The sequence below is a fragment of the Cydia amplana genome, chromosome 22, assembly GCF_948474715.1.
Source record: "Cydia amplana chromosome 22, ilCydAmpl1.1, whole genome shotgun sequence".
Lineage (NCBI taxonomy): Eukaryota > Metazoa > Arthropoda > Insecta > Lepidoptera > Tortricidae > Cydia > Cydia amplana.
The window spans coordinates 11,248,568-11,274,327 of NC_086090.1; the positions used below are offsets into that span (position 1 = coordinate 11,248,568).

The following is a 25,760-nucleotide window of genomic DNA, read 5'->3' on the forward strand; positions in this document are numbered from 1 at the left end:
TAACTTGCCATACCCTATTCAGGGTCCATGCTGTTCAATTTTATTTAAATACCATCTGTACATACCATGGAATGCAATAGGCTACATGACTAATTTTTTTTTATGGTATCAATCGATCGGGTTTGTTTTTAGGATCAAATGTCTATATGGGACCCACTGCATTAAAGTAACACAAAAGTCAGAAATTGTAGTCAAAGTCCGACAGTCGCACTTCACTCGCGAAACGCCCTATACAAAACGGACAGAGGCCGTGACGTCATCGCCCACGTTGTAGTATGGACAAAACAAGGAAATTGCGTTTTTGTCGGTGAAATATTGCGTTTATCTATATAGTTGCTATACAATATTTTTTTGGATGAAATGTAAGGAATCGGATGGTACCCTTACTTTTATCGTTTTTGGAAGTTAAAAAAAACTTAAATTTCGAAACTTTCAGGTCCTGTAATTTTGTAATTTTTCAATATTTTATTTTAATATCCACATTATTGTGATAAATTGCTCGTTTGCTATCTATTTTACTAGTTTTTGTTATAAAATTCTACATGTGTCATCATCCCTATTGAAGTAGGTAATATGAAAACCCGGGGTGAAAAGGTATATCCATACTAAGCTTACGCACCGAAGTCCCGTGAAATGGCACTACCAATTCCGATCACTGGTCATCATCCCTATTAAATGAAATGAAATTAAATGTCTCACCTGTTGGTAATACCGGCTGATGGTGGTGGTCTCTATGTCGGAGGCTCTGGCTAGGACGCCAGCCTTGACGGTGAGGTTGGGATGTGTGTCGGCCAAGTACCGCAGCAGGCACGGAAAGGCGCCGGCCGCGCCCCGCACCACGCCGCACACGTGGTGCGCCCAGCCTTCGCTGTCCTCAGAAAATACTAGCTGTGGGACAAATCATAAATAATAATAAATAATAAATATTATAGGACATTTTTACACAAATTGACTAAGCCCCACAGTAAGCTCAAGAAGGCTTGTGTTGTGGGTACTCAGACAACGATAGATATAATATACAAATACTTAAAGAAAACAACCATGACTCAGGAACAAATATCTGTGCTCATCACACAAATAAATGCCCTTACTGGGATTAGAACCCAAGACCGCGGCTTCACAGGCAGGGTCACTACCCACTAGGCCAGACCGGTCGTCAAATCATACAACAGTTTTTAGGGTTCCGTACCCAAAGGGTAAAAACGGGACCCTATTACTAAGACTCCGCTGTCCGTCCGTCCGTCCGTCCGTCTGTCACCAGGCTGTATCTCACGAACCGTGATAGCTAGACAGTTGAAATTTTCACAGATGACGTATTTCTGTTGCCGCTATAACAACAAATACTAAAAACAGAATAAAATAAAGATTTAAGTGGGGCTCCCATACAACAAACGTGATTTTTGACCGAAGTTAAGCAACGTCGGGCGGGGTCAGTACTTGGATGGGTGACCGTTTTTTTGCTTGTTTTGCTCTATTTTTTGTTGATGGTGCGGAACCCTCCGTGCGCGAGTCCGACTCGCACTTGGCCGGTTTTTGAAATATTTACAGTCTTGACCAAAATTTTCTAGACGTATATAATCCTAATAAAACTATATCCCATTGTACATTTTAGTACTCAATAATGTGTATTTAAAAGTTACAAAATTTTAAAATACATGGAAATAAGTGTGTCTGACACATGATGTGTCTACACCAGGGATGTTGCGAATATCCGCATCCGCAACCGCGGAACTTCCGCATTATTTTCAACATCCGCATAAAATCAATGCGGAGTTTAGTGCGGATGTGAAACAGATCGGTACAGGAACGTCTTAGCATCGGCGTAAGTGCTAGACTGCTAGGTAATTTAGTCATTAGCCAAAGAAACCTATTAGAAATGAACAGTCAAGCGTGAGTGGGACTTAATGTATGGAAACCTTGGAACCCGGGTCCGACACGCACTTGACCGGTTTTTTTAAATACTAAAATGTTATATTTGACGTTTTTTGTGTACCTATCTTGACATCCGCATCCGCGGATGAGCCTTTAAAAATCCGCATCCGCGTCCGCGGATGTCAAAAAATCGGCATCCGCAACATCCCTGGTCTACACACTAGACTAGGACCACAAGATTTTGACCACAAAATAGTTTGATTTACTTCTTTCATTCAAAATAGGACATATAATCACATTGGCATTTGATAAGTGGCACCCTTAGAACTTTTAAATCCGATGATAATTAATTAATTATCCCTACATGATTCTTTTCAGGCAACATTAAGAAAGCGTTTCAATAGATTTCCCCTTATTTATGGGTGGATCAACTTTTTCTTGTTGTTATTCTGTCCGGTCAGCCAAGAGACAATAGTAGCTTAATTTGTTAGAAGACATTGTACACCACCTTCTTCTGACACGCTTGGTAGATGAACCTCAATGGAAAGGGTTTATAAGTAGCACAAAAAAGCGTGTTTGGTGAGTTGAAATGCCTAAAAATCAGGTTTTTAAGAGTGACCCAGGAGAACGTAACCATGGCAACAAGTGACAAGAAAAAGTTGATTCACCCTTATACATGAGTAACATACCTTAAGGAATTCTTTGGCGAGCGACTCCTGCTGACTTGCAGACAACATGTCCACGTCCCTCTGGTGTAAATAGACAACACTAGCGCCGCCGTTTGGATGTGTGTCTACCCGCATTAGTCTGAAAACAAACATTTTTATTATTAGAATTCGTGCGCTATCTTTGTTCACTTGTTTGTACCCTCCTTTGTTTAAAACCTTTTGATTGCATCTTACGGTTCACTGTTGCCATTCAAGAACCTTTCGGCCCGGGCACGCATCAGTTCTACCACGTCTACTGCTAAGGATTTAATACAATTTACCTAAGACCAGTTGCACCAACCACGGTTAACAGACTGATCAACGTCACGCAGCAGAGATCAATGAAACCTTCCATACAATAAATATATCTACAGTCAATAATGGCCCACAGAATACAAATTATACATATTAAATGAACACAATTAACATAAGATTAAAATTAGGTTAGATGCTTTAATGGTGATGGTTTGGTGTAATGGAAGTCTTCCCCGTGGCCCTAATCAGTGTGATGACTCCTTTACACTATCGGCGATTATAGCCATACTCGAGAGTCCCCGCCAGTCATCGTCTATTAACAGTCCGCCGGACGATATCGGCCTGTCCGTTGTTCGGAACTGTCAACTTTTTGTTCTAACTGACAGGCCGATATTGTCCGGCGGACTGTAACCAGTGGGCCCCTTTATGGGCTGATTTGCCTGCGACCCGTGAGTTGTCAGTTTCTGGGCACACATCAAAGGGAATCACCGGGTGTTTTCTACTACAGGCGTAGGGCATGCAGTACCGGTCCCGGTACCAAGAATTTCATTTCCCGGTTCTGGGCATGGCCGGAACCGGGATTCCCGGTTCTTCCCAGTTCTCAAGGCATCAGAAATCAGAAATTTTTTTTTTTTAGTATCTTTTGATTACTTTTAAGAAATTATTTGTAGTGTTAGCGTACAATCTTTATGAATATTGTACGACTTATTTTCCTATAACTAATTGCATAAGAATTAATAAATGACTTATTTTATTATAAACAAACACTTAATTGGCGTTCCAACCTATTTTACGAAATTAACCGGCACATTTTGCCTCCGCCTGGGCCGAGCCACACGGCCGTAGCGTAGGTAGTCGATGCACTCAGCACTATGACGGCACCGCCTGCCTGCACGAATGTCTACTTTACTAGTTTAGTTTGTCGGGTTATTTGGGTCCCCCGTTTCATAGCACCATTATTAAATGTTATATAATGTCTCGAGCTAAAGTACTAAAACATTACTACTATTGAAATGGGAATAAATAGTCATATGATGAGAACCGGGAAGTACCGGTACCGGGTCTTCAGTACCGGTTCTTTTGACACTATAAAATTCCCGGGAATATGAGAACCGGGAATTCCCGGGAGCATGCCCTATACAGGCGATAGCGTGGATGCTTGCACGATGATATATTAATTTATTTATTTTATTGATAAAAATGTTTACATGGCTTTGAACCAATGCGTCACGAAACTTATACTAACAATGACTATACTTATAACAACAACAATAATAGCATAATGGCAATAACCCAGCTTCATTGTTCACCCAAACTTCAATCCGTAGACCAGTATACTGTTCACTTTTTCTACAATAGTCCCAATGCCTGCTGAGACCGGTTCATGGGTGTCTATTGTTGCACCTGTGAACGGGTCCCAGCAGGCGTTCTAGATGACATTAAAGCTCTCCAAAGGGCCTCTACGTGTTGGATCTATATCCCCACGCAAGCCTATCAAAAGACTGGGATTTATAGGCCCGTGAAACCCAAAATGGAGTTACAAATAATAGCATAATAGCATGATCTCGCCGATCATGGGCAGGACATATCGCACGGTATAAAGACGATAGATGTACAATATTGGCAACGAAACGGAGAGGCCCATTGGCAGGCGTGTCTCACTCCGCGATTTCGTCGCTTTGCTACAGGTAGCTAAAAGGACATCCGTTCGGCCCCAATTTTGGGGAAAGCCATAAGCCGCGCGTGACGCTGTCGCCACCTAGCGGCCATATCTGTGCTGATCGTAACAGACGCGTTTTGTTAGAGAGTGAGTCTTCTGTACTTAGTACTATTATTTATTCTGTGCCATTGGCAAATAAAGATGATATAAAAGAAACTGCCGGGAAAGACAAAAATGGAGAGAGTTGGAGGAGGCCTACACTCGAAGAGGAGTCCAAATTAAATAAATAAATAGTAAATAAGTGCATACATAAACTTAACACTAACTACTAGCTATAAGAAACTTACTAACCAATACGCAGAAACTTCTAATGTAAAAATGGGAAATTTGGAAATAAAGGCTTTTTTTATTTTTTAGGGTTCCGTACCCAAAGGGTAAAAACGGGACCCTATTACTAAGACTCCGCTGTCCGTCCGTCCGTCTGTCACCAGGCTGTATCTCACGAACCGTGATAGCTAGACAGTTGAAATTTTCACAGATGATGTATTTCTGTTGCCGCTATAACAACAAATACTAAAAACAGAATAAAATAAAGATTTAAGTGGGGCTCCCATACAACAAACGTGATTTTTGACCGAAGTTAAGCAACGTCGGGCGGGGTCAGTACTTGGATGGGTGACCGTTTTTTTTTGCTTGTTTTGCTCTATTTTTTGTTGATGGCGCGGAACCCTCCGTGCGCGAGTCCGACTCGCACTTGGCCGGTTTTTTTTTTTTTATGATCTCGCCGATAGTGTGGATTTAGATTGACCCACCTGTGGTACTTGAGTCCCTTGAGCGTGGGATTCTCGTCCCTGGGGTCGGCGAGGGCGGCGGGCGGCGCGGGGCGGCGGCACTGCACGCCGATGGACGCGCGCTTGATGCGCGCGCGCCGCCGGCAGTGGTGGCACGACGAGTGGCGGGACGAGTGGGATGATCTAGGAGCGGGATTTTGAAAAATAATCGTTTTTTGTGGAGACTGGTCTATTTAAGCTAACACGAGTTATTATATTTAGTAACTTTATTTTTGAGTATAATTACATGGACACACCTCATTCGGTTCTCGTATGCTATTTTATTTTTACTATCATTTTCTTTAATTTAATGAATGTTTTAATTAGGTATACAGGATTTTGACTCTTGGAGACCCTATACATCTCTAAGGATAATTTGATTAACTACTATATATTGTAATCTTTTAGTTATGATGACACTTAGAGACATTTACATCTCTAAATAATTTTAGATTATAGTTTTTGTATCTTTGTGTTTTTTTTTTCAATACTATTGTTATTGCGTTTTTTGTAATTCGACATTTAGAGGCTTTATACATCTCTATGTTAGTTTGATTTGATATTTACGGCTTAGTTGTATTTTATAATTATTGATGTGTTTTTTTTTTGCTGTATGTAAATTCCATATTGACGTGTAAAAGTGCCCTTGTGGCCTATTTGCTGAATAAATGTTGATATTTGATTTGATCACAAAAATTGCATGCATTGCATAAGCATTTATCGCTGATTGTGATTGTACAGGCAACTCATACGACATACGCATACTCGATGAGTATTAATTGCCTGTTGTTCTTTCAACAGGCAACTAATACTCATCGAGACAATTCTAAGAAACCCAAACACAATTAGTTTGCGTTGTATCATTAGAGTTCCTATGGCCACCGACTGTGTCCATCGTCAATCTGATCAGCTTGATGGTACCATAATATTGCATTGCCACCCAACAAACATGTGTATGCAAATTTCAGCATGTGTATGCTATCAGAATCCAGAAAGTGGGTCAAGTTTAACTTGCAAAATTTGATTGCAAACCGACACATGCCGACACGTAGACAACAGACAGAACAGTTGAAACTTAATTAAAGTTGTGGAAAGCATCAATTAAGAAGCATTTTAAATAAAAAACAAATCTAAATTGAATAAATTTACGGTTTAGACTCGCTTGTTTTCATGTTACACTCGCGCGACATGTTAAAACAAGTGAGTCTAAACCGTAAAATTATTCAATATTAGTATGTCTCACAACAGTTTAAATTCAAATCTAAATTCTACAACTCACCTCTCCCTCTCCCTTTCCTTATCTCTCTCCTTCTCCTTTTCCACTTTAACCCTATCCTCCACTTTGACCCTATCCTCCACTTTCACTTTAACATCCACTTTGTCACCAACACTTCTCCCGCTCGTCACAAATATCTGCGGCGCAGGTCCACCCTCCTGTTTCACTTTAAACGGTAACTCCAAATTCCCATAACATGGTAAATCTCTTCTCGGAGTCGGTTGGAAGCGAATAGCTTTCATAGTCAAGCTGTAATGCGCTGGTCTTCTAACAGTGTTTTCAAGTAAGACATTCTGTTGGGTCACTCTTGGGTATTTGTATTTGAACATGGATTGGTGGAAATGCGCGTTGATTATTCTTAGCTGTCTCGAGACTGAGCCGAAGACTCTTCTAGTGACTTCATCGTTTGGGAAGGACTTATTCAGCTGCGTCTGCCTCCAAGAGGAGTTCAAGCCGAAGTCTTGAAGGGCGGAGAGACTGAAGCTATCATTGAAGAGTAGGGGGTTGTGGACAGGCGGGGTTTTCTGTAGGACGTGGAGAGTCAGGATGGCCGCGTCGCCGTAGCCTCCGGAGTCAAAGACTGGCCAGATCTTGGTGAGCTTGGCGGGCTTGACGCTATCGCCAAAGAGGCAGAGCTCGTTTGAGTCTGCGCTGCGCTTACGCTTTTTGCCTGAAAAAGAAAACATTTTTTTATTGCAATAAACAGGGGTCGGACAAAAAGTGCGGATGACGTCAAACCACTTATAGGATGATTTCAAATAGTATTTTTGATTTTCATAAACAATTATCACTTATCATTTATCAACCTCTTTATTAAACGATATCGCCACTTGAAATGAGTAAATACGTATTGACTTCGTTATTGTTTAGCTATTGTATCTTCACGATTATATTTAGCTAAAATTTATATTTACTAATGTATAAGAAAACGCTCTAAAATGTCATCTTTACTCGAATATTGTGGCAAGTTTCGTGAAATTTATTTTATTCACTACATCACCCTACCACCTGTATCATTAATTCCATGGATTTATTTACGATTATTTTGTTACTTCATTAATACTACTTTGCTACTACATGTCACACGGAAGTTTAAATACAAACTCAAACATCATCCTGTGTGCAAGATTACGTCATTTTTACGTCATCCGCACTTTTTGTCCGACCCCTGGCAATAAACATGATGGTAGAAGGAACAGCAGCTTATGGATGTTTGCCACTCTCGTGGTGTGCTATTGCCCGTTTTTGCCCTTTAAAATTATAAGTCTTCACTGTGTTGACACAAAAAAGTTAGTTCAAACCTTTGCTCTCAATAAGTAAAGATTCTGACTAGGGAAAAAATACAAAGGTTACATCCAATATTTTGAATGTTATCGAAAGGCTTATAAGATGAAAAAAAAGACAGGACCCTAATATTCAAAACAGTGTTTTTGGAAACCTCTATGAACATTATTCACATACAGAATAACTGAAAATGTGACACCTTTTAGCTGTAAACAACAACACAATTATTATTTGAAGAATGGGTAATGCGTAACTTCATATGTTTAGAAAGAAAGGATATCAATTTTTTTTTAGACTTGAACATGTCTATAAAAGTTTCGGTTTCGGAATTAATCTGGTTTCAGTCAGACACTATTATTATTATTAGCTGTCAACACAGTATATTTTCCTAATCCCAGACTTACACTAGCAAAGTACTATGACCTACTGGTAAACAGAGAGGGGTGAAAGATTTATGTTACACATAAAAGCGACTGCCAAGTAGTCAGATCAACTGAATCAAAACAACTCTATTAACGAAATAATCCATTCAAATATCAACTTTGCTGTTGAAGCCAAAAGATAAATTTGTAATACGCATCAGGGATGTTGCGGACGCCGATTTTTTGACATCCGCGGACGCGGATGCGGATGCGGATGTCAAGATAGGTACATAAAAAACGTCAAATATTACATTTTAGTAATTTTTATTTCAAAAAACCGGCCAGGTGCGAGTCGGACTCGCGTTCCAAGGGTTCCGTACATTAAGTCCCACTCACGCTTGACTGCTAATTTCTAATAGGTTTTTTTGGCTAATGACTAAATTACCTAGCAGTCTAGCACTTCGCCGATGCTAAGACGTTCCTGTACCGACCTGTTCCACATCCGCATCCGCATTAAATCCGCATCGATTTTATGCGGATGCGGATGCAGATGCGGATGTTGAAAATAATGCGGAAGTTCCGCGGTTGCGGATGCGGATATTCGCAACATCTCTGCCAGGGATGTTGCGAATATCCGCATCCGCAACCGCGGAACTTCCGCATTATTTTCAACATCCGCATCCGCATAAAATCGATGCGGATGCGGATGTGGAACAGTTCGGTACAGGAACGTCTTAGCATCGGCGTAAGTGCTAGACTGCTAGGTAATTTAGTCATTAGCCAAAAAACCTATTAGAAATTAGCAGTCAAGCGTGAGTGGGACTTAATGTACGGAACCCTTGGAACGCGAGTCCGACTCGCACTTGGCCGGTTTTTTTTAATAAAAATTACTAAAATGTAATATTTGACGTTTTTTATGTACCTATCTTGACATCCACATCCGCATCCGCATCCGCGGATGTGAGCCTTTAAAAATCCGCATCCGCATCTGCATCCGCATCCGCGGATGTCAAAAAATTGGCATCCGCAACATCCCTGATATGAACAATGAAACATGGATAATTTGTTCAAGTCATATATAAATACCCATCAAGTTATCTACATCTACATATATTAGATGCTATAGTAGACTTGGGGTATTCCCCACATATCAGTAAAGCTAAGTAATAAAAAAAATTAATACCTACAAAGGATTTTCCAATATCCTTTTCCTCAATGAATGTTAATTCTACCTAATGCCTGCAATATCTTAGGTACAGTCAGCAGCAGAAGTTGCTAAGCGGGCGAGGTGTTCAAAATGATATTAAATAAAATAAATAAAAATAAAAAAGCCTTTATTTCCAAATTTCCCATTTTTACAATGGAAGTTTCTGCGTATTGGTTAGTAAGTTTCTTATAGCTAGTAGTTAGTGTTAAGTTTATGTATGTATTTACTATTTATTTATTTAAATTGGACCCCTCTATGGGTGTGTAGGCCTCCTCCAACTCTCTCAATTTTTGCCTGTCTTCCGCTTCGTTTAGCCAGTCTTTCCCTGTAGCCATCATATCATCCAGCCATCGTTTATATGGCTTTCCCACTTTCCCCAATAGGGCCTCTCGAAATGATATTGACGTGACTTTATTGTTAAAAGAATAAGAGCGTGTCAAGGTAATTTTGAACACTTCGCCCGCTTAGCAACTTCTGCTGCTGACTGTATCATACATCATACACAACCAAATATCTGACATAAAGGGTCGTTTAAGGGTCGGCATCGAGCATGTGACACCCCTGGAGTAACAAGTGTTCACAGGCAATGGTAACCTGTGGCCATGGTAAAATTAAAATGTGCTATTAAATATAAATTTGTAATTATAATGAGCATGCTAATATCGTCAGATGACAAGCGAAAGTCACTAATTACTATAAAATATTTAAACCAAAATCAACTTTCTTTTCGTACTAATATGGTTCACTATGGCTATGAACTTATGGACGTACTTAGTGACTTCTGCTTGTCACCTGACGATAAATTTATTCCTTAACTCCTTTTAATTCATTTCTTATTGTAATTGTGCATGTTAATGATAGAATGTAGATATTGACTAGAGATGCCCAATAGTGGTTTTGGCCGAATACCGAATATTCGGCCCCTCTCTCGGCCGAATACCGAATATTCGGCATGACTAGCGAACATTTGGAGGCACAATTATTATGAAAACTAATCGCCAACAAAGCTCAACGTTAGATGACGTTAGCTAAGATATATTTTTGTTGAACAGAATTATAGAGTCAAGCAAATCAGACTCGTGATAAAAATAAAATGTTTTTTAACCAACAAATGCTCAAAAAATGGTCTTCGTATTTAACAACTTTCCAAGAACACATTCAAAATATACCTACATAGACTACATAGTTTTTGGTTATTTTTATTGTGCAATTTTTCATTTTAAGTAGGTGCTACAGATATTCGGTAATCGGCCGAACAGTAGGCAACATTCGGCCGAATACCGAATAGTTGCCGAATATTCGTGGCATCTCTAATATTGACGATTCAAAAGGGATCCAACAGATCCTACTTGAATAAATTTATTTTTATCTTATCTTTATCTTTATTTATGTTCAGGAGATCCATCCAACAGGAAAACTTGCAATAAGACATCAGAATTTACATAGAAAGTCTAGAGTAGCTAATTCAGGGCTCAAACTTGTTTGTTCCGCATAGCAAAATTTCCAGTCTCCATGTTTTGTCCATTTTTTATTTGAATAAATGAGTTAAGGGAGTAGATAGTTACTCTCTTAAAGGAACTCACAGGTAGTTAAAAACAGTATTTAGTTTCATTTTAGTAAATCATAAAACATTATACCTACTTAATTTTATTTTTATCCTCTCATTTTAAGTTTAAATTATTGCAAGGGCTCGGGTTCTAAAGCCCCGTCTCCATATCGCGCGGCAAACCATCGAACACTGGCTCCGCGCGGCAGCCGCGCGCAATGGATACTGCCGCGCAAGCCCCGCGATGCGCCCGGTATCCATTGCGCGCGGCTGCCGCGCGAGCTAATGTTCGATGGTTTGCCGCGCGATATGAAGACGGGGCTTAATGTTTAGTTAGGCAAAGAATATTTAAAGTAAAAATTGCACCAAATAAATTACAGATTTTTTTGTGTAGTCAAAGACACAAAGACCATCAAATTTATATGGGTAGCTTTCATTTTATGATGGAATCCATAAAATTGAATACAGTTATGTCTAGATTTGCTAGCACACCATCCTACAAATACATAAATGAAGACCTTAACTTGTTAAACTGGAATTACATACTCCATTTCATTTTTAGTTAACTAGAGAAGACAAAGATAAGTCTGCAACGATTTTGATAGCACACGGTGCAAGTGTTACTTTAAACGTAAAACTTATATGAAATGATGACATATAAATAACACTTGCACTGCGTGTTCTATCAAAATTGTTGCAAACTTCTCTTGGTCTAACTCTATCCATGTGAATTGCGGGTGAAAGCAAATACAAAAGCAAATGATTTTCTTAGAAAATTAAAATATCAAGAACTAGCGACCCGCCCCGGCTTCGCACGGGTTAACAAATTATACATAAACCTTCCTCTTGAATCACTCTATATATATATAAAAACCGCATCAAAATCCGTTGCATAGTTTTAAAGATCTAAGCATAAATAGGGACAGACAGACAGACTTTGTTTTATACTATGTAGTGATAAACCAAACCCAGATGTATTGTACATTCATAATGCAGTTTGAAGGACATTAAATATGCTATTCAATGCACTATATAACGTCATCGTAAATTAAAAGTCTGCGTAGAGTAGAAAGTCTTAGCAAGGTCAGTGAATTGATGCAATACTCAGAATACCATTGCAAGCACTCCATTAACCAGCTTGTAAACATCGAAAAACCTCCAAATATATGATAAATAAACAAAAAATACTTAAATACTATGAAATGTTTATAAACAGTAATGACCTCTATACATGATGTAACTTAGTATATTCATAGGTTACCAAATTTCCCACCAAAATTACTAACAAAAACATACATTCATATCCAAGTAAACACGTTAGGAAACATTTTATAGTAGATTAAGAGTGCTATTGGCAAGTGTATAGCGTTAGATTACCTTTAGGTTCCGATGTACAGCCCTGTCTCGAAGTGGTTGACATAGTTGGATCATATCCCAGTTTCGAAAGTTTTCGATAGTCGTGCGTCACCCGACGACGTTTAGTAGCTTCGCCGGCGTCTGCATCGCTATTCCCACTGAAGTAATCGTCAGTATAATCGCAATTTTCACCGACTTTTACATGGGAACCCAGCGGGCCACTGGACGCCATTGTTTAGAAGCCAACGCTGGTATCAACAAAACATACGCTGGTTTTGTCACTTAAATAACCACGCCACTAACAAATGACACACTGGCAACGTGAATATAGTTTACAATTTCACAAAACGGCGAGAAACACATTGATTCGGGATAAAAAACAACTTGCGACGCCATTTACTGCTAAATCACATTTTTTTTTGTGGAGTTTTTCAATACGTACAAAATGTCGTATGCCGATTAAGGCACTGACACTGTTTCATACAGCCAAACAGACGTTATTTTTACTACGTATTTTTATATGTTTTTTTATTAATATGCAAAATTCGATTTCTCATAAATATATTTTTTCTATTTTTAAAATAATAAAATTCCGTTTTTATTTATAAAAAAAAAGGTGTACATTTCAGCGCCCTCTGTGATGCGGCAGTAGAAACTTAGGCGAGTAAAAGGGCATTTATAAAATGTGTAAGATCCTACCCTACCCAACTTGATGGTTCAGTAATGTAAGCACAGATGGAGTTGTGAAGCAAAATACTTATTTTTGTTTTTACAAATAAGTATTTACTTTAAACAAGGTCAAGGCTTGTATCGTAAGCTGACTAGTACTTTATTTCAACAAATAATTAAGTATACCATTTTATATCGTTTGCACTTCTCATGTTAATTTAAACATGAAATAAACGGTCACAAACAACAAACTTTAAAAGTACCTAAGTCAATAATTAACCAGCGCCCTCTGGCACCAACTTAAAATCATAACTCCTCTAGAAAGATCATCGCTAATCGCTAAGGTAAGTTTGTTTGTATGTATTTAGACCTACTTACCTACTTCTTCAAATTCGTTAAGAGGAACCGTTTAACTTCCCTATTATACCTAATGAGATGATGATGATGATGATCTTCTCTGACCATAATCCTTATAGAGTTGTGCTGGGTATCAGAGGGCCTACCGGGAAGAACTTCGCAAATTGCGGGCATCTTTCTCTTTTACTCTAATTAAAGGTTTAATTAGAGTGACAGAGAAGGATGTCCTTGCGAATTTCGATGTTCGCGGTGAACCCTGTACCATCGTCGACACGGGCAACAGCGGTAACTATTAAGCATTCTAATCCTTATTGCAAATACTTAAGGTCCACTAACTGTCAATTTTGCAAGTACGTGCGTAGAATACAAGTCCGAATTGTACCCGGTATGCTAAACACTGGATTTATGAATCAACGATTACATAATGGCGGATGGGTGTAGTGTAGTCACACAGCCATGGAGACGAATTAATTAATTTGCAAATCTTTCAAAACGAAGCCATGTGAGTTCGTAAGGTCTATAGCTACAGTAGAACCTACACATAGAGCCACTAATAGTTTCCTAATACATGGTAAATAACTTAAAATTTCGCAATTTTTAGAACTTTTTCTAGTAGGTACCTAAAGTAGGTACTTACTGAGTTCTTGGCTGGGCCTTATAAGGTGTAGACCTAGTTCCTACCTAAAAGTATGCAACAAAACAATATTTTTTGAATATTGAACCATATTTCAGACTTCAGAGTATTGACCAGTGTGACGACTGGTCTGGCCTAGTGACCCTGCCCGCGGTCCTGGGTTCGAATCCCGGTAAGGGCATTTATTTCTGTGCAGCACAGCACATTTATCAGCACAGATATTTCTTCCTAAGTCTTGGGTGTTTTCTATGTACCTATTTATGTATTTGTATATTATATATATCGTACTGTGAGACTTAATCAATCTGTGTAAGAATGTCCTAATAATATATATTTATTTATATTTTATTTATTGATAGCATCACAATTTAGTATGCAGTGGATGGAGGACTAGCTAAATTTATTTACATGTACCTATACCTACATACACATTAGTATGTCTAATGAACACAACTATAGATAAAGTATACGTGTGAATATGTACATAATGATGTGTTATTTAAATAACTTATTTATCAACATGCCACATTCGTGTGTACTGCATTTTTATTTGGACATTTTAGCACGTTTATGTGTTTGCGGATCGCCATTTTGTATTTATTTTAAGCGAGATGGGTTTTTACTTATTTATTTAAATGTTTCAGGCATCGGCTTTTAAATTATCATTGCTAATTTACCTAGGGATGACTAGAAATACTTATGAAGCCAAAAGCAAATAGGTTACACTTGGCGAGTTATTAAATCCACAGATTTAGATTTTAGAATGACGATTGTTAAAAATAATAATTATTGAAGTGTGCAAAAGGGAAGCCATCAAGCCATCTAGTAGGATTTACATTTAGACACTTGACACACAGAACAAAAGGTAGACTACAAATGAAAATAATCCTCAAGAACCCCTCACGTAATTAATGGACTCTCCCTAAGAAATAAAGTTTTACAACTATACCTAAGTACCTATCTATAGACTTTGACCAATTTTGACTAAAACTAACAATTAAACTTCGTAAACGGGAGATTTTTTAAATGTTTAAAAGTACGAAGTACTTAGGTATATACATATAATTATACACCTACATATTTGGGGCATTATCTATGAAAAGGGACCTTATTGTCGATGGCGCTTACGCCGCACAGCGTCGCCCGGCATTGTATTCATATCGGAGCATCCTTAATAATGGCGTAACTGCCATCGACAATAAGGTCCCTTTTCATAGATAACGTCACATTTAAATAAATTATGTTTTTGTTCAAAAATATATAACACCGTCTTCTAACCTAACATATCAGTATTATCAGTTGCTAGCGCATACAGAAATTAAGAAAATATTTTACTAAGTATATCCGTTTTGAAGTCGGGTTTTCATTTTAAGTTTTTATGTAAGTAAGTTTGTCAATTAAATAATAAGTATAATAACTGATAATAACATGTTATAAAGAATACGAAAATTTTACCTAGCCAATGACCGCAATAATAGTAGTTTATGCAACAGTGATATAATAAGGGTTCTTAAAATTCAAGGGTCGAAGTTACAAAACGAGACGTAGTCGAGTTTTGTAAAAAAAGACCCGAGAATTTTAAGAACCAATTATGAGCTGTTGCATACATTACTTTTTCTATGACAGCTGCAGCAAAAAAAAAAAAAAAAAGAGTTATTATAAAAAAAAAAGAGTTATTATTAAAAAAAAAAAAGAGTTATTATTAAAAAAAAAGAGTTATTATTAAAAAAAAAGAGTTATTATTTAAAAAAAAAGAGTTATTATTTTAAAAAAATTGAGTTATTATTTAAAAAAAAAGAGTTATTATTGTAAATGAAAACATACCTCTTTCAATCAAGATGATCGGAACTTGTATCTTTAAAAAAAATAAAGCAGTTGTATTATACTCATAAGATGACTGCTAGCAGTCATCTTATGAGCCTATAGACAAAGCATTCAAATGACATTGCTTTAGATATCACTGTCAGTCATTTAATTGACACATTTAAGTGCTGGAGTAGAAAAAATACTTAATACTTGACTTTCTAGTCTATAATTGAAGGGATGTTTAAAAAAACAACATAACTGACTACACTGGTTGACACCTGAAACTATTAACAATGTTCTTAAAAAAGTGTCAACCGCTCTAAGCAGTTATGTTGTTTTTGTAAACATCCCTTCAATTGTACTCAGTGCTATATTTGTCTACCGTTCTTCATCAACTCTACCTACTCAAAGATTAAGTAACTGGAAGAAATCCCTTAAAGGGATAAGTTTGCCTTTTTACTGCCTATCCTGTGCCATAAATTTGTGTTTTGTGTTTTGTACAATAAAGAGTTTATACATACATAGGTAAGTACATACATATTAACATGGCGCATGATCATAATCATATAGGTATTATATTCCTGTTCAGTACGGTTACCATCAGTTTTTCACTGACATAAACGCCGTCGAGAACGTAATTTACTTTCTATACATCTCGCTCGCACTCGCATATTCGTGCAAACGGGATGTATAGAAAGTAAATTACGTTCTCGACGGCGTTTATGTCAGTGACAAACTGATGGTAACCGTACAGGCTTTTAATTACTCTCGAAATCTAGAATCACGTACGTGACATTTCCTTATTTTTATTAGAATTATAAATTAGGACAAACTAACAAAATTATACTAAAATAAGGACTAATTCAACTGTTTATTTGCTAAATATGTACACAACAAATTAATTATATTTATCTTAAGGTAAATTTTAGCACTAATTGTAAATTATAATTTTATAATGATGGCCAAAGGTTTTCGTAATATTATTTAACTATGTAATACTTTGCGTATATCCAAAATAATGAATAATCATTTCAAAAATTAATTTAAACCAATTATTTTTATATTCTCGTAAATATTATATAACAAGATCATCACATCATAAGGTAGATTATTGATAGACGTGAATAAAATCTATTTAATTGACCGAAGCGTTAGCGAAGGATTTCGTTTTACTCGGGCAAACTGTTCTCCTCTACAATTCTCAATCTAATTCTAATGAAATTTTGTAGTTATAGTTGGTCAAACCAATTTGTCAGTAAATAATTTGGAGTACCAAATGCTGTGGTAATGAATCAACGAATTAAGTAGGTATACATATTTAATTTCTTAAGCTTATCGCGAGGTCTACGGCTCACAGAGCCACTAGTTTAATTGGCAAACAAAAATTTATTAAACCGTTGCCTCCAGGCGAGATACGCTAGGACTAATATTAAATCGAAATAATATTGAATTGTTGCGCCTATTTCTACTTACTAATTTGCTAGTCAATTTTTTTCTAAAAGGCAAAACATAGTGATACCAAATTTATAATTTTTTACACAACTGTAATAATTTTACCTATGTTTTACAAATAAACACTTTGACTATTGACTATTGGTAAGTTAGGAATAGGTAATTATTAGTTGACTAGCACTCTTCAACAGCTTTACACGCATAACAGCCGTAACGTAAAGTAACAACAATTGGAAAGCTCATTCAATTGTTAACCGTATTCTCGCTCAATAAAGTCCAAATTCAAACTGATTCTCTGATGGCTGTTACGGCTGCTGTGCTTAGCAGGGCAAATCAGTAAGTAAGCTAATAATATGATTATATTGATTATATATCCTAGATACTAAAATGAGAGTTCGATTGACCAATTTACTACTAACTCAATTATTATCCTGCTATTTTAAATATTTAATTATTTACTTTTTTTTCTGTTTGTATTGTATCCTATTTTTTATGTGCCATAGAAAAGTGTCTTATCTTTGAACTTGGCTGGACACGCTACCGCGTGTCTAGATTTACCTACGTATAGTATGTTGCCACGCCGTTGTAGGGTCCATGCTGTACACAATTAAATTTAAGATCTGTAATACCATGGATTGCGAGATTGCGACGAATAAATGATTATTATTATGATTCGTATCAATTTTGTACTAAAATGACATAATCGGTTGGATAAATTAGGGCTATTTAACTGCCATTTTAGTATGAGGGATATTTAAAAACAAAACAAGTTTTTAACCCTTTAAACGCTACTCTTATCGAGCGCGGCGCTTCATCGTGAACTTTGTCGGAATGCACGAAGGTTGATATTGAGATGTAGCCGCGCGCGTCAGTTGATGTCTTTGGCGGTAATAGGGTTAATAGTGCCTTTCTCTGTAGGTTGGGATCTGTATTTATAGAACAGTTCGATTAGTCATATCAGTACTCAACTCAATCATATTCCTTGAGCACTAATTCTGTACTAAAATGAAAAATCACATCAGTACCCATCTGGGATGAAAACACAAGGGTATGATATTGGCTTTCTTTCTCTATCTGTGTCTAGACTGTATAGAGACTCATTCGTTCATTTACTTATTATATGGGTCCCATTAAATTTAAATAGCGGCAACAACTAATAAAACAATGAACCCGATGTACAATAAATTAGCGAATGATTTAAATTAAAACATTAGTTGATTATATTGAATTTATTCAAACAGCAACCTTGGCAAATGGTAAACTTGCAAAACACAGTGAGATGTTTACCAGATTTATTATTTTTATTAATATACTAGTGTAATACCCGCGACTTCGGTTTTTATGTCGCTCGGCGCTCGACCTGCCTTAACATAGGTATTCATACTTAATTATAAGTAATTGCGAAAATCTCTGCCAGTCTTTAACATGTACATACTTAGGTAACGTTTTTATAAATATTTTTTTACCGAATTCAATGTAGTTGAATACACCAAGCTTCAAGGATAGATATAGTTTTCATTTTTGGAAATTCACCCCTTGAACGAGGGTGGCGAAATGACAAAGCGCAGAGTGGAACCGTGGGCATTAGTATTATACGTAGAGTTTATCGATAGTATAATATTGATTCTTTATGTTAAGTGGAGGCTTATTCAGATATACATTTTCATATTTATGATACTAGTCAATTTTATTATATTCTCAGCGTGTATCTCCCAAACTGGGCTTTATTACAGGAGTAATGATTGAAATTAATTTGTTACAAAATTATATTTGAGAATGAAGTATTTGGAGGCATTTCTGAACTTAACTTAGGTTTGAAAAATTACAAAACAGCATTTTTACACAAAATCTATGCTCCGGTAGAGTTCCGATAATCTAAAATTAAGTACTTATAGTATTTAGTTAGACAAAGAGTTAAGGTTTTGATTTATAGCCAGAGGGGCTACCGCGAAAACCGAAATTCGCAAATTGCGGGGATCTTTCTCTTTTACTCTAATGAAGGTGTAATTAGTGTGAAAGAGAAAAGTCCCCGTATTTTGCGAACTTCTATTTTCGCGGTTATAGCCCAGATCAATCAGCTACTGAACGAATTTCGATGTTCCTTTATGCTTTGATCATTGTTGAAGTAACAAAGACGGACAAACGCAGACAGCCCAATTTTATTAACATATCCGCGAACGCTAATTAATTCGCATAGACAATGCCAACCTCTAAATAAAAATACATCGCAAATCTATGGCCGGCCGCGCCGCTTCGTTCCACATTCGAAATAATAATTGTATTAAGGAAACATGAGCGCGGCGCATGTGTTTGTTTGTTTGTTTACGCGCCGGTGACGTCATATGTTTATTCTCGCGGGGAGACGCGGGTGCGGTGTGCTGGGGCAATTGATTTTTTGATAAGTAGATAATAATGTATATGTCACCGTAAAATTGTAAACACTCGTCATATTATAATCTCGCTAGTTACATTATAAACTGACGGTAGGGAGATTATTATCTAACCTAACCTAACCTACGTTAGATTATAAACTAACGGGTTCACAATCTTACGGTGTCATATATACAGAAATGGATAATGGATATGAAAGTAGTAAGAATATATATGTATTAATTTAATGTTTGTTGGAATTATTACAACTATCCTGTGACTTCACGTTCTTGGCAGTTTACAGTACGGTGGATGGTGCTCTTCGAATAAGTGGTAAACAGTTATAGGTCAGGGTCGGCAACTCGCTTGTGACACCTTTGGAGCCTAAAAGCTAGGGTATCTACCCTGGCTTACCTTGGTTGGGTACCTACCATCACGCATGATATTTTATAATTTGAGCATACATTTTGTTCTGAAGTGGTAGAATAAACAGCCACGCTATTTTTCTCCTTTTTCAACCCTGTTTATTACTACTTTCTAGTATTATATTACAAACCTATAGTAAATAATGTCCTATTGAAATAAAGTCGCAAAATAGCTAAGCCCATTTCTCGACATCAACTTCTAAAAGAGTGTTCGCACAAGAGTTACTGCTACTCGTCTGAGCACTAGTGCGAAAAGATGTTGACATGTCATTTGCAAGTTTTTCATAGTGGCAACTACATGGGTGTCAAACCTGCCGCGGTGCCCCTTGTTTACACACTCACACACGCGCACCGCCGCACACACCGCCGCTCCCGTCGAGCCGCTTATTTAGGTATATTGTTGTTTATTTTATTCGGCGCTATGCTCCGACATGCTACGAGCCTTTCGACTCAGTTTTAACGCGCACGTTTTATGAAACGACAACTATGCGTCGATGTGCGCTCGCCACGAATAATTATTAATATCGGCACGACTGAAATAACGACGCGGTAAACAAATTCGCGATTTTTATTGGTTAACACTTTGTTGAATAGAACGTGAGGTTTTATTTATGTTTTTTTTATAACCTATTCGCATTGTCGCTGGCCGGTGCCGGTTGTCTCCGCGAATTTTAATAGCCGCTAATCATAGTTTATTTTTGCGCGCAACGTGTGTTTAATAAATGTGCTCGGACTATTTTTTGGACGTTTTTCGGTTTGTTGCAATACGGAAGTGATTATAAAAATTATAAATTAGTTGTCATAAATTCGCGAAACAAAAAAGTCATTTTTATGAGAACCGGTTCTATTTTGGAACAATAGCTCGAGCGGCGCGAGTTTTCAAACTTTTATATTTCGAATGTCAGTTTTGGCGGGAAGGCAAGTAGGTTGTACAGAAAGTTTGGAAAAGTGTTGAGCACACATCGGATGCTCGCTAGTGTTTTTTCAACGCGTTTTCGAGGCTAAGCGCTAGTTGTTTGAACAAGTGTGTTTTCTAATGGATTTATTTTGAGGTGAGTTTAAACTTGTGTTGGTGTTTGTATTGTTTGTTCTCCGTGTTTTGTGTGAGTGCTCAGTGCCGGTGGCGGGAAACCGAATACCTGGCCGGTTTAGTGTGCGTGTTGTACAAACAACATTTTTGTGTGCGTGTGCGACTTATTGTCACTTTGTTTAAGAGGGGAGGCGAGGGAGTTACTTGTCATGTATTTAGGCGAAGACAAAAGTTTGATGAGTTGACTTTTTAATTTGAATATGGGCTGTCAAATCAAAGGTTTTCGGCGCGGAGGCTCCGTTTGTTTGCCCACGCGCGATAGCCATTATCTATAATTATTGATTTTTGTCATCAGGTCATCACATCACGCCACTGCCAAATTTGCTATGCAAAGTAAATACCTATTGACTGGCAAGTTTTTTTTATTTAAATGCGAATTATTGAATTCTTAAAACAATTTATTAAAAATAATTTAGAGGCCATATCGGTATATAACTTGTTTACTTACCTAAATTAATAAATATTAGTGAACATCTTACACAGATCAACCTAGCCCCAAACTAAGCAATGCTAGGCGACGATATAGGTACATACTTATATAGATAAATTTATACTTACATAGAAAACACCCTGTGTTCATCACACAAATAAATGCCCTTACCGGGATTCTAACCCAGGACCATCGACTTCACAGGCAGGGTTACTATACCCACTAGGCCAAACCGGTCGTCAAGTCTAATTATTTAATTTTATATGATGGTCAATCATCGTACCCACTGGAGGCCTCTGTCACTATCATTCGTATAATTATGATTTCTATATCAGTTTATAGTTAATAACTTACTTAAAATTTAATATGATTAAACAAATAGTAAAACCATGTAGATAAGAACAATTTCTAACTGTACCTTTCGCTGTTTCCTTACTGACAACAGTCACAAAATATAAACCTACTTAACATTTGTAAAGTAGAAACTTTTAGTTTTTTATTACCTATTTAATTTCTTTTCCTTTTTCCTTTTTTGCGCCGTTGGTACAGTACGGATGTCTACCGTCTCCAATTCTCCCTCAATTGCTCAAAGGTTAACTGGAAGAGATCCCTTAAAGGGGTAAGTTCGCCTTTGTACTAATGACGAATGTTATTTTTTCTGTTTTGTTCTGATTTTTGTTCAATAAAGTGTTTTACTACTACTACATTTGCTTGAAAACGGTACAAATTACGATGATATTTAAAAAACTCACATGTCGTCCGTTATTACCGCTAAATAAACAGCGGCAATCATACAATAATTCTTCCGGGTATTAAAAAGTGTGGTACTTATACTTGTCTTTATTTACTTAAACAGATATGACATATACGAGCATGTAACGTAAATCACTACATAGTATAAAACAAAGTCACTTCCCGCTGTCTGTCTGTCTGTCTGTATGCTTAGATCTTTAAAACTACGCAACGGTTTTTCATGCGGTTTTTTTTAATAGATAGAGTGGTTCAAGAGGAAGATTTATGTATAATTTGTTAACAGGTGCGAAGCCGGGGCGGGTCGCTCGCTAGTAAATTATAAATTTAAGTGATATCTTGTTTGACACAGTAAACAATAAACAAATTCTTGTTCTTATTCTTGAAATTCATCAAAAAATTACAACACTACACCGCTAACTGTTACTAATAAAAATAAGTTGCATTCTGTATTTAGTTTTCCAATAACTTATGTTTCTTTATCTTAATATTTGTTGAGATTTATAATTTACATGTCCATGCCGAATTAAACTAAACTTTCATATTCATTCTTATTTAATAGGTAGATATAGAAATCGTGAAAGTTTAATTTAGTGTTTTATAATAAAAACTTCATTTAGATTGCGACATGTGCTTTTTTCCGTATCACTATCAGGATTGAAAGGGAGAACAATAGGTAAGCAAAGGACAAATCAACAGTCTAGTGTTTGTTTTGTAAACTGGCTAGTTTTTTTCTACTTTTGTGAGAACTGTAGACTGTAGGGTCTGTAGGCATATCACGAGATAGTCTACCCGTCTTTATCTAATTAATACAATTAGTTAATAATGTCATGTATTAATATGCCTACCTAGATACCGATACCTATGTACTAAAATTATCGTATTAGGTATAACGTACTTGACTTACCCATTAACATAGGCTAAAAACGGGTATATGTTTTTTCGCATAATTTAATTGGCCTAAAGAAATGTTAACCTGTTTTTTTTTTGTAGGTACATATTCTTTTTAATTAGGAATTAAATTGTTTTTTTTTATTGAATTAATTAGAACAGAAGGTATCGTAAGTAAGATTTGTGTTCTAACTAGGTATGTAAAAAATACATAGTACTATTCTGTAATACAATTCGTAGTAATTTATCATATATGTATGTATGTCACTTTATTGCACATAAACAGGTTTACATAAAACGGATAAAAACAAAACAAAAATAAGAATGTTATGTACAAAGGCGAACTTATCCCTAAAAGGGATCTCTTCCAGCTAACCTTTGAGATATATGATCATATATGATAAATTACTACGTTCACATGAGGAAAAAACAATCTTTGGATTTTTTATGTGCATCAAAATTTGCTAACCACTAAATAAGGATAAGATTAATTAAGTAGCTTTGCATTTATAAAAAATAAACTATTTTTGTTATATTTAATTCGCATAATCTGTTAAACCTACGGGTTAAGTATCATTTAACTAGTCACAAAAAAAACGCTACCGCTATTTAGGAGGAAATCCGCATCTAAAACTTATTTTAACAAGCTAATTAACATTATCAAAATAAAATTGTAGTCTAGCAACAAGTGTTTGTTACAAAAATAAAAAAATAAATATGACAAAATAAGTAGTTAGGTATTACTTGCGTGCGTCCATTGAAGCATGTCATAAGGAGATTTGAAAAAACTTTTAAAATAGTTATTTGTACAACAAGAGATCAAAGTTTGATATTTCTTCGAGTGCTTATTTTGAGTCCCGTGCAAGCGAAAGATTCTATACTAGATTCACGAGCGTAGCGAGTAAATCTAATTTAAAATCTTGAGCGTAGTAAGGGACTCAAAAGCGCACGAGATGTAAATAACTTTGATCTCGTGTAGTTCACAAAACTTTTCACCTCAGCAGTGAGAACATATTAGAGAACCCGAAAAATGTATTCCTTCTTCATCACTTACCTCTATTAACTCATGTTTTCTTAAGATATACCAACAATTAAGTTTTCACCTCAGCAGATCGAACAAGGGTACTTTGCTACTTAAAACCAGTGAGCAAAATCGCATTTTGCTCACTGAGTGAGCAAAATCGCATTTTGCTCATTTTGTCTCAGTGAGAAAAATGCGATTTTGCTTACTGTTTTTAAGTATCAAAGTACCCTTGTTCGAGCTGCTGAGGTGAAAATACATATTTTGTCGTTTTAAAAGAACTTCACCGCTGATAAAATAAATTGCAGGAAAATTTAGGGCTCTTATTGGCCCCTTCATTTGCAGAAATGACAATACAACACATCGAAAATTAAACTGCACTTTATATTTCTGGGTTTATAAATGACAAAGGTGATTGTCTAATAACAATAATATTAGTTATTACTAAATCAAGTACCTATCCAATATGTTGAATCCTACTTTCGAAGTATAAAAAAAACAGGTCAGTGTAAACTAACCTCAATTATTATTATTAAAATTATTCTTATGACCAGTGTAGGTACTGGGTGTTGTGCATCCTGGATATGACCGACCGACCGACCGACGAAAGACCGACCTGTCAAAAAGGGACCCGTCTGAAAATCAGCGCTGGGTATATATCTATAGGTACATATATATAGCAAAAAGCTAAGATTGGTACCCATTGCCTGTACCACAAAATTATTGTGCATGTTTTGTATAATGTCTTTGTGAAATGAAGTGTATACTATATTGTTTTTCTCTCGTGTATTTTTTTTGGAACTTGTGGCAATAAACCATGTTTTTTTGACGGCGTTTTTTGTAGTAGGTAATTGTCGAATATAAACAACTATGTTTTAGGCAATCAAAATAATATCCACCTACTCATTTCTGTTAATAACAACTAATCTAATCGTTTTGATTAGGTAATAATATTTAAAATGTGAAATCAAGTAAACAAGTCTATGCAGCTGAATACGCTGCTAATAAAGTTAGGTATTCATTTCCAATTATCTATTATATCTTTTACATAATTAAGATAAGCATCTAATAATATTTTCACCTACAGTTTTACATAAAGAGTACAAATATGACCCTCGACGAGACTGGGAAAGGCAAATAAAGGGGATGGAGTTACAAAAACAAAGGTATCAGGACCCCAATGTTGAGCTTTTTTCTTATACCACTTAACTAGGAGCTTTGAATATGGACTGGAATTTAAGCTCTTATCTGTAAAACAGTAAAGAAAAGAAATATCATATATTTTCACGATTTATCAGTCAAATTATAGGGTATAAATTTACAGGTTTTCAAATGTTTTTATATAGCTGTAAAAATGGTCTTAAAAATTCTTGGAAAAGAGAAAATGACATACCTATTCTTAGTGACATAATAATTACTATATATAGCTGGTCAAGCAGATCTTGTCAGTAGATAAAGGCGGTAAATTTGAAAAATGTAGGCGGGAAGGGTTATCGTCCCATAGAAAATT

At 36.4% G+C, this 25,760-nt stretch overlaps 2 protein-coding genes across 3 annotated transcripts in view; one reads left to right on the forward strand and one right to left on the reverse strand.

Annotated features, from left to right (window-relative positions):
• The window catches only part of LOC134658351 (lysine-specific demethylase RSBN1L), a 34,436-nt gene extending 21,645 nt beyond the window's left edge, over window positions 1-12,791 (reverse strand). Inside the window, exons 1-5 of the mRNA XM_063513980.1 lie at window positions 12,377-12,791; window positions 6,604-7,270; window positions 5,307-5,468; window positions 2,562-2,679; window positions 700-888 (exon numbers count right to left, since the gene is read on the reverse strand). Of these exons, the coding sequence (XP_063370050.1) occupies window positions 700-888; window positions 2,562-2,679; window positions 5,307-5,468; window positions 6,604-7,270; window positions 12,377-12,587 (1,347 nt within the window). The 5' untranslated portion in view covers window positions 12,588-12,791. The remainder of the gene's footprint in view (window positions 1-699; window positions 889-2,561; window positions 2,680-5,306; window positions 5,469-6,603; window positions 7,271-12,376) is intronic.
• A 7,464-nt stretch (window positions 12,792-20,255) lies between these two features.
• Window positions 20,256-25,760, forward strand: part of LOC134658340 (forkhead box protein P1) — a 66,665-nt gene continuing 61,160 nt past the window's right edge. Inside the window, exon 1 of one of the 2 annotated variants that reach the window (XM_063513965.1) lies at window positions 20,256-21,120. The gene's annotated coding sequence lies outside the window, so the exon portion shown is untranslated. The remainder of the gene's footprint in view (window positions 21,121-25,760) is intronic. The other variant, XM_063513967.1, reaches the window with a different exon arrangement.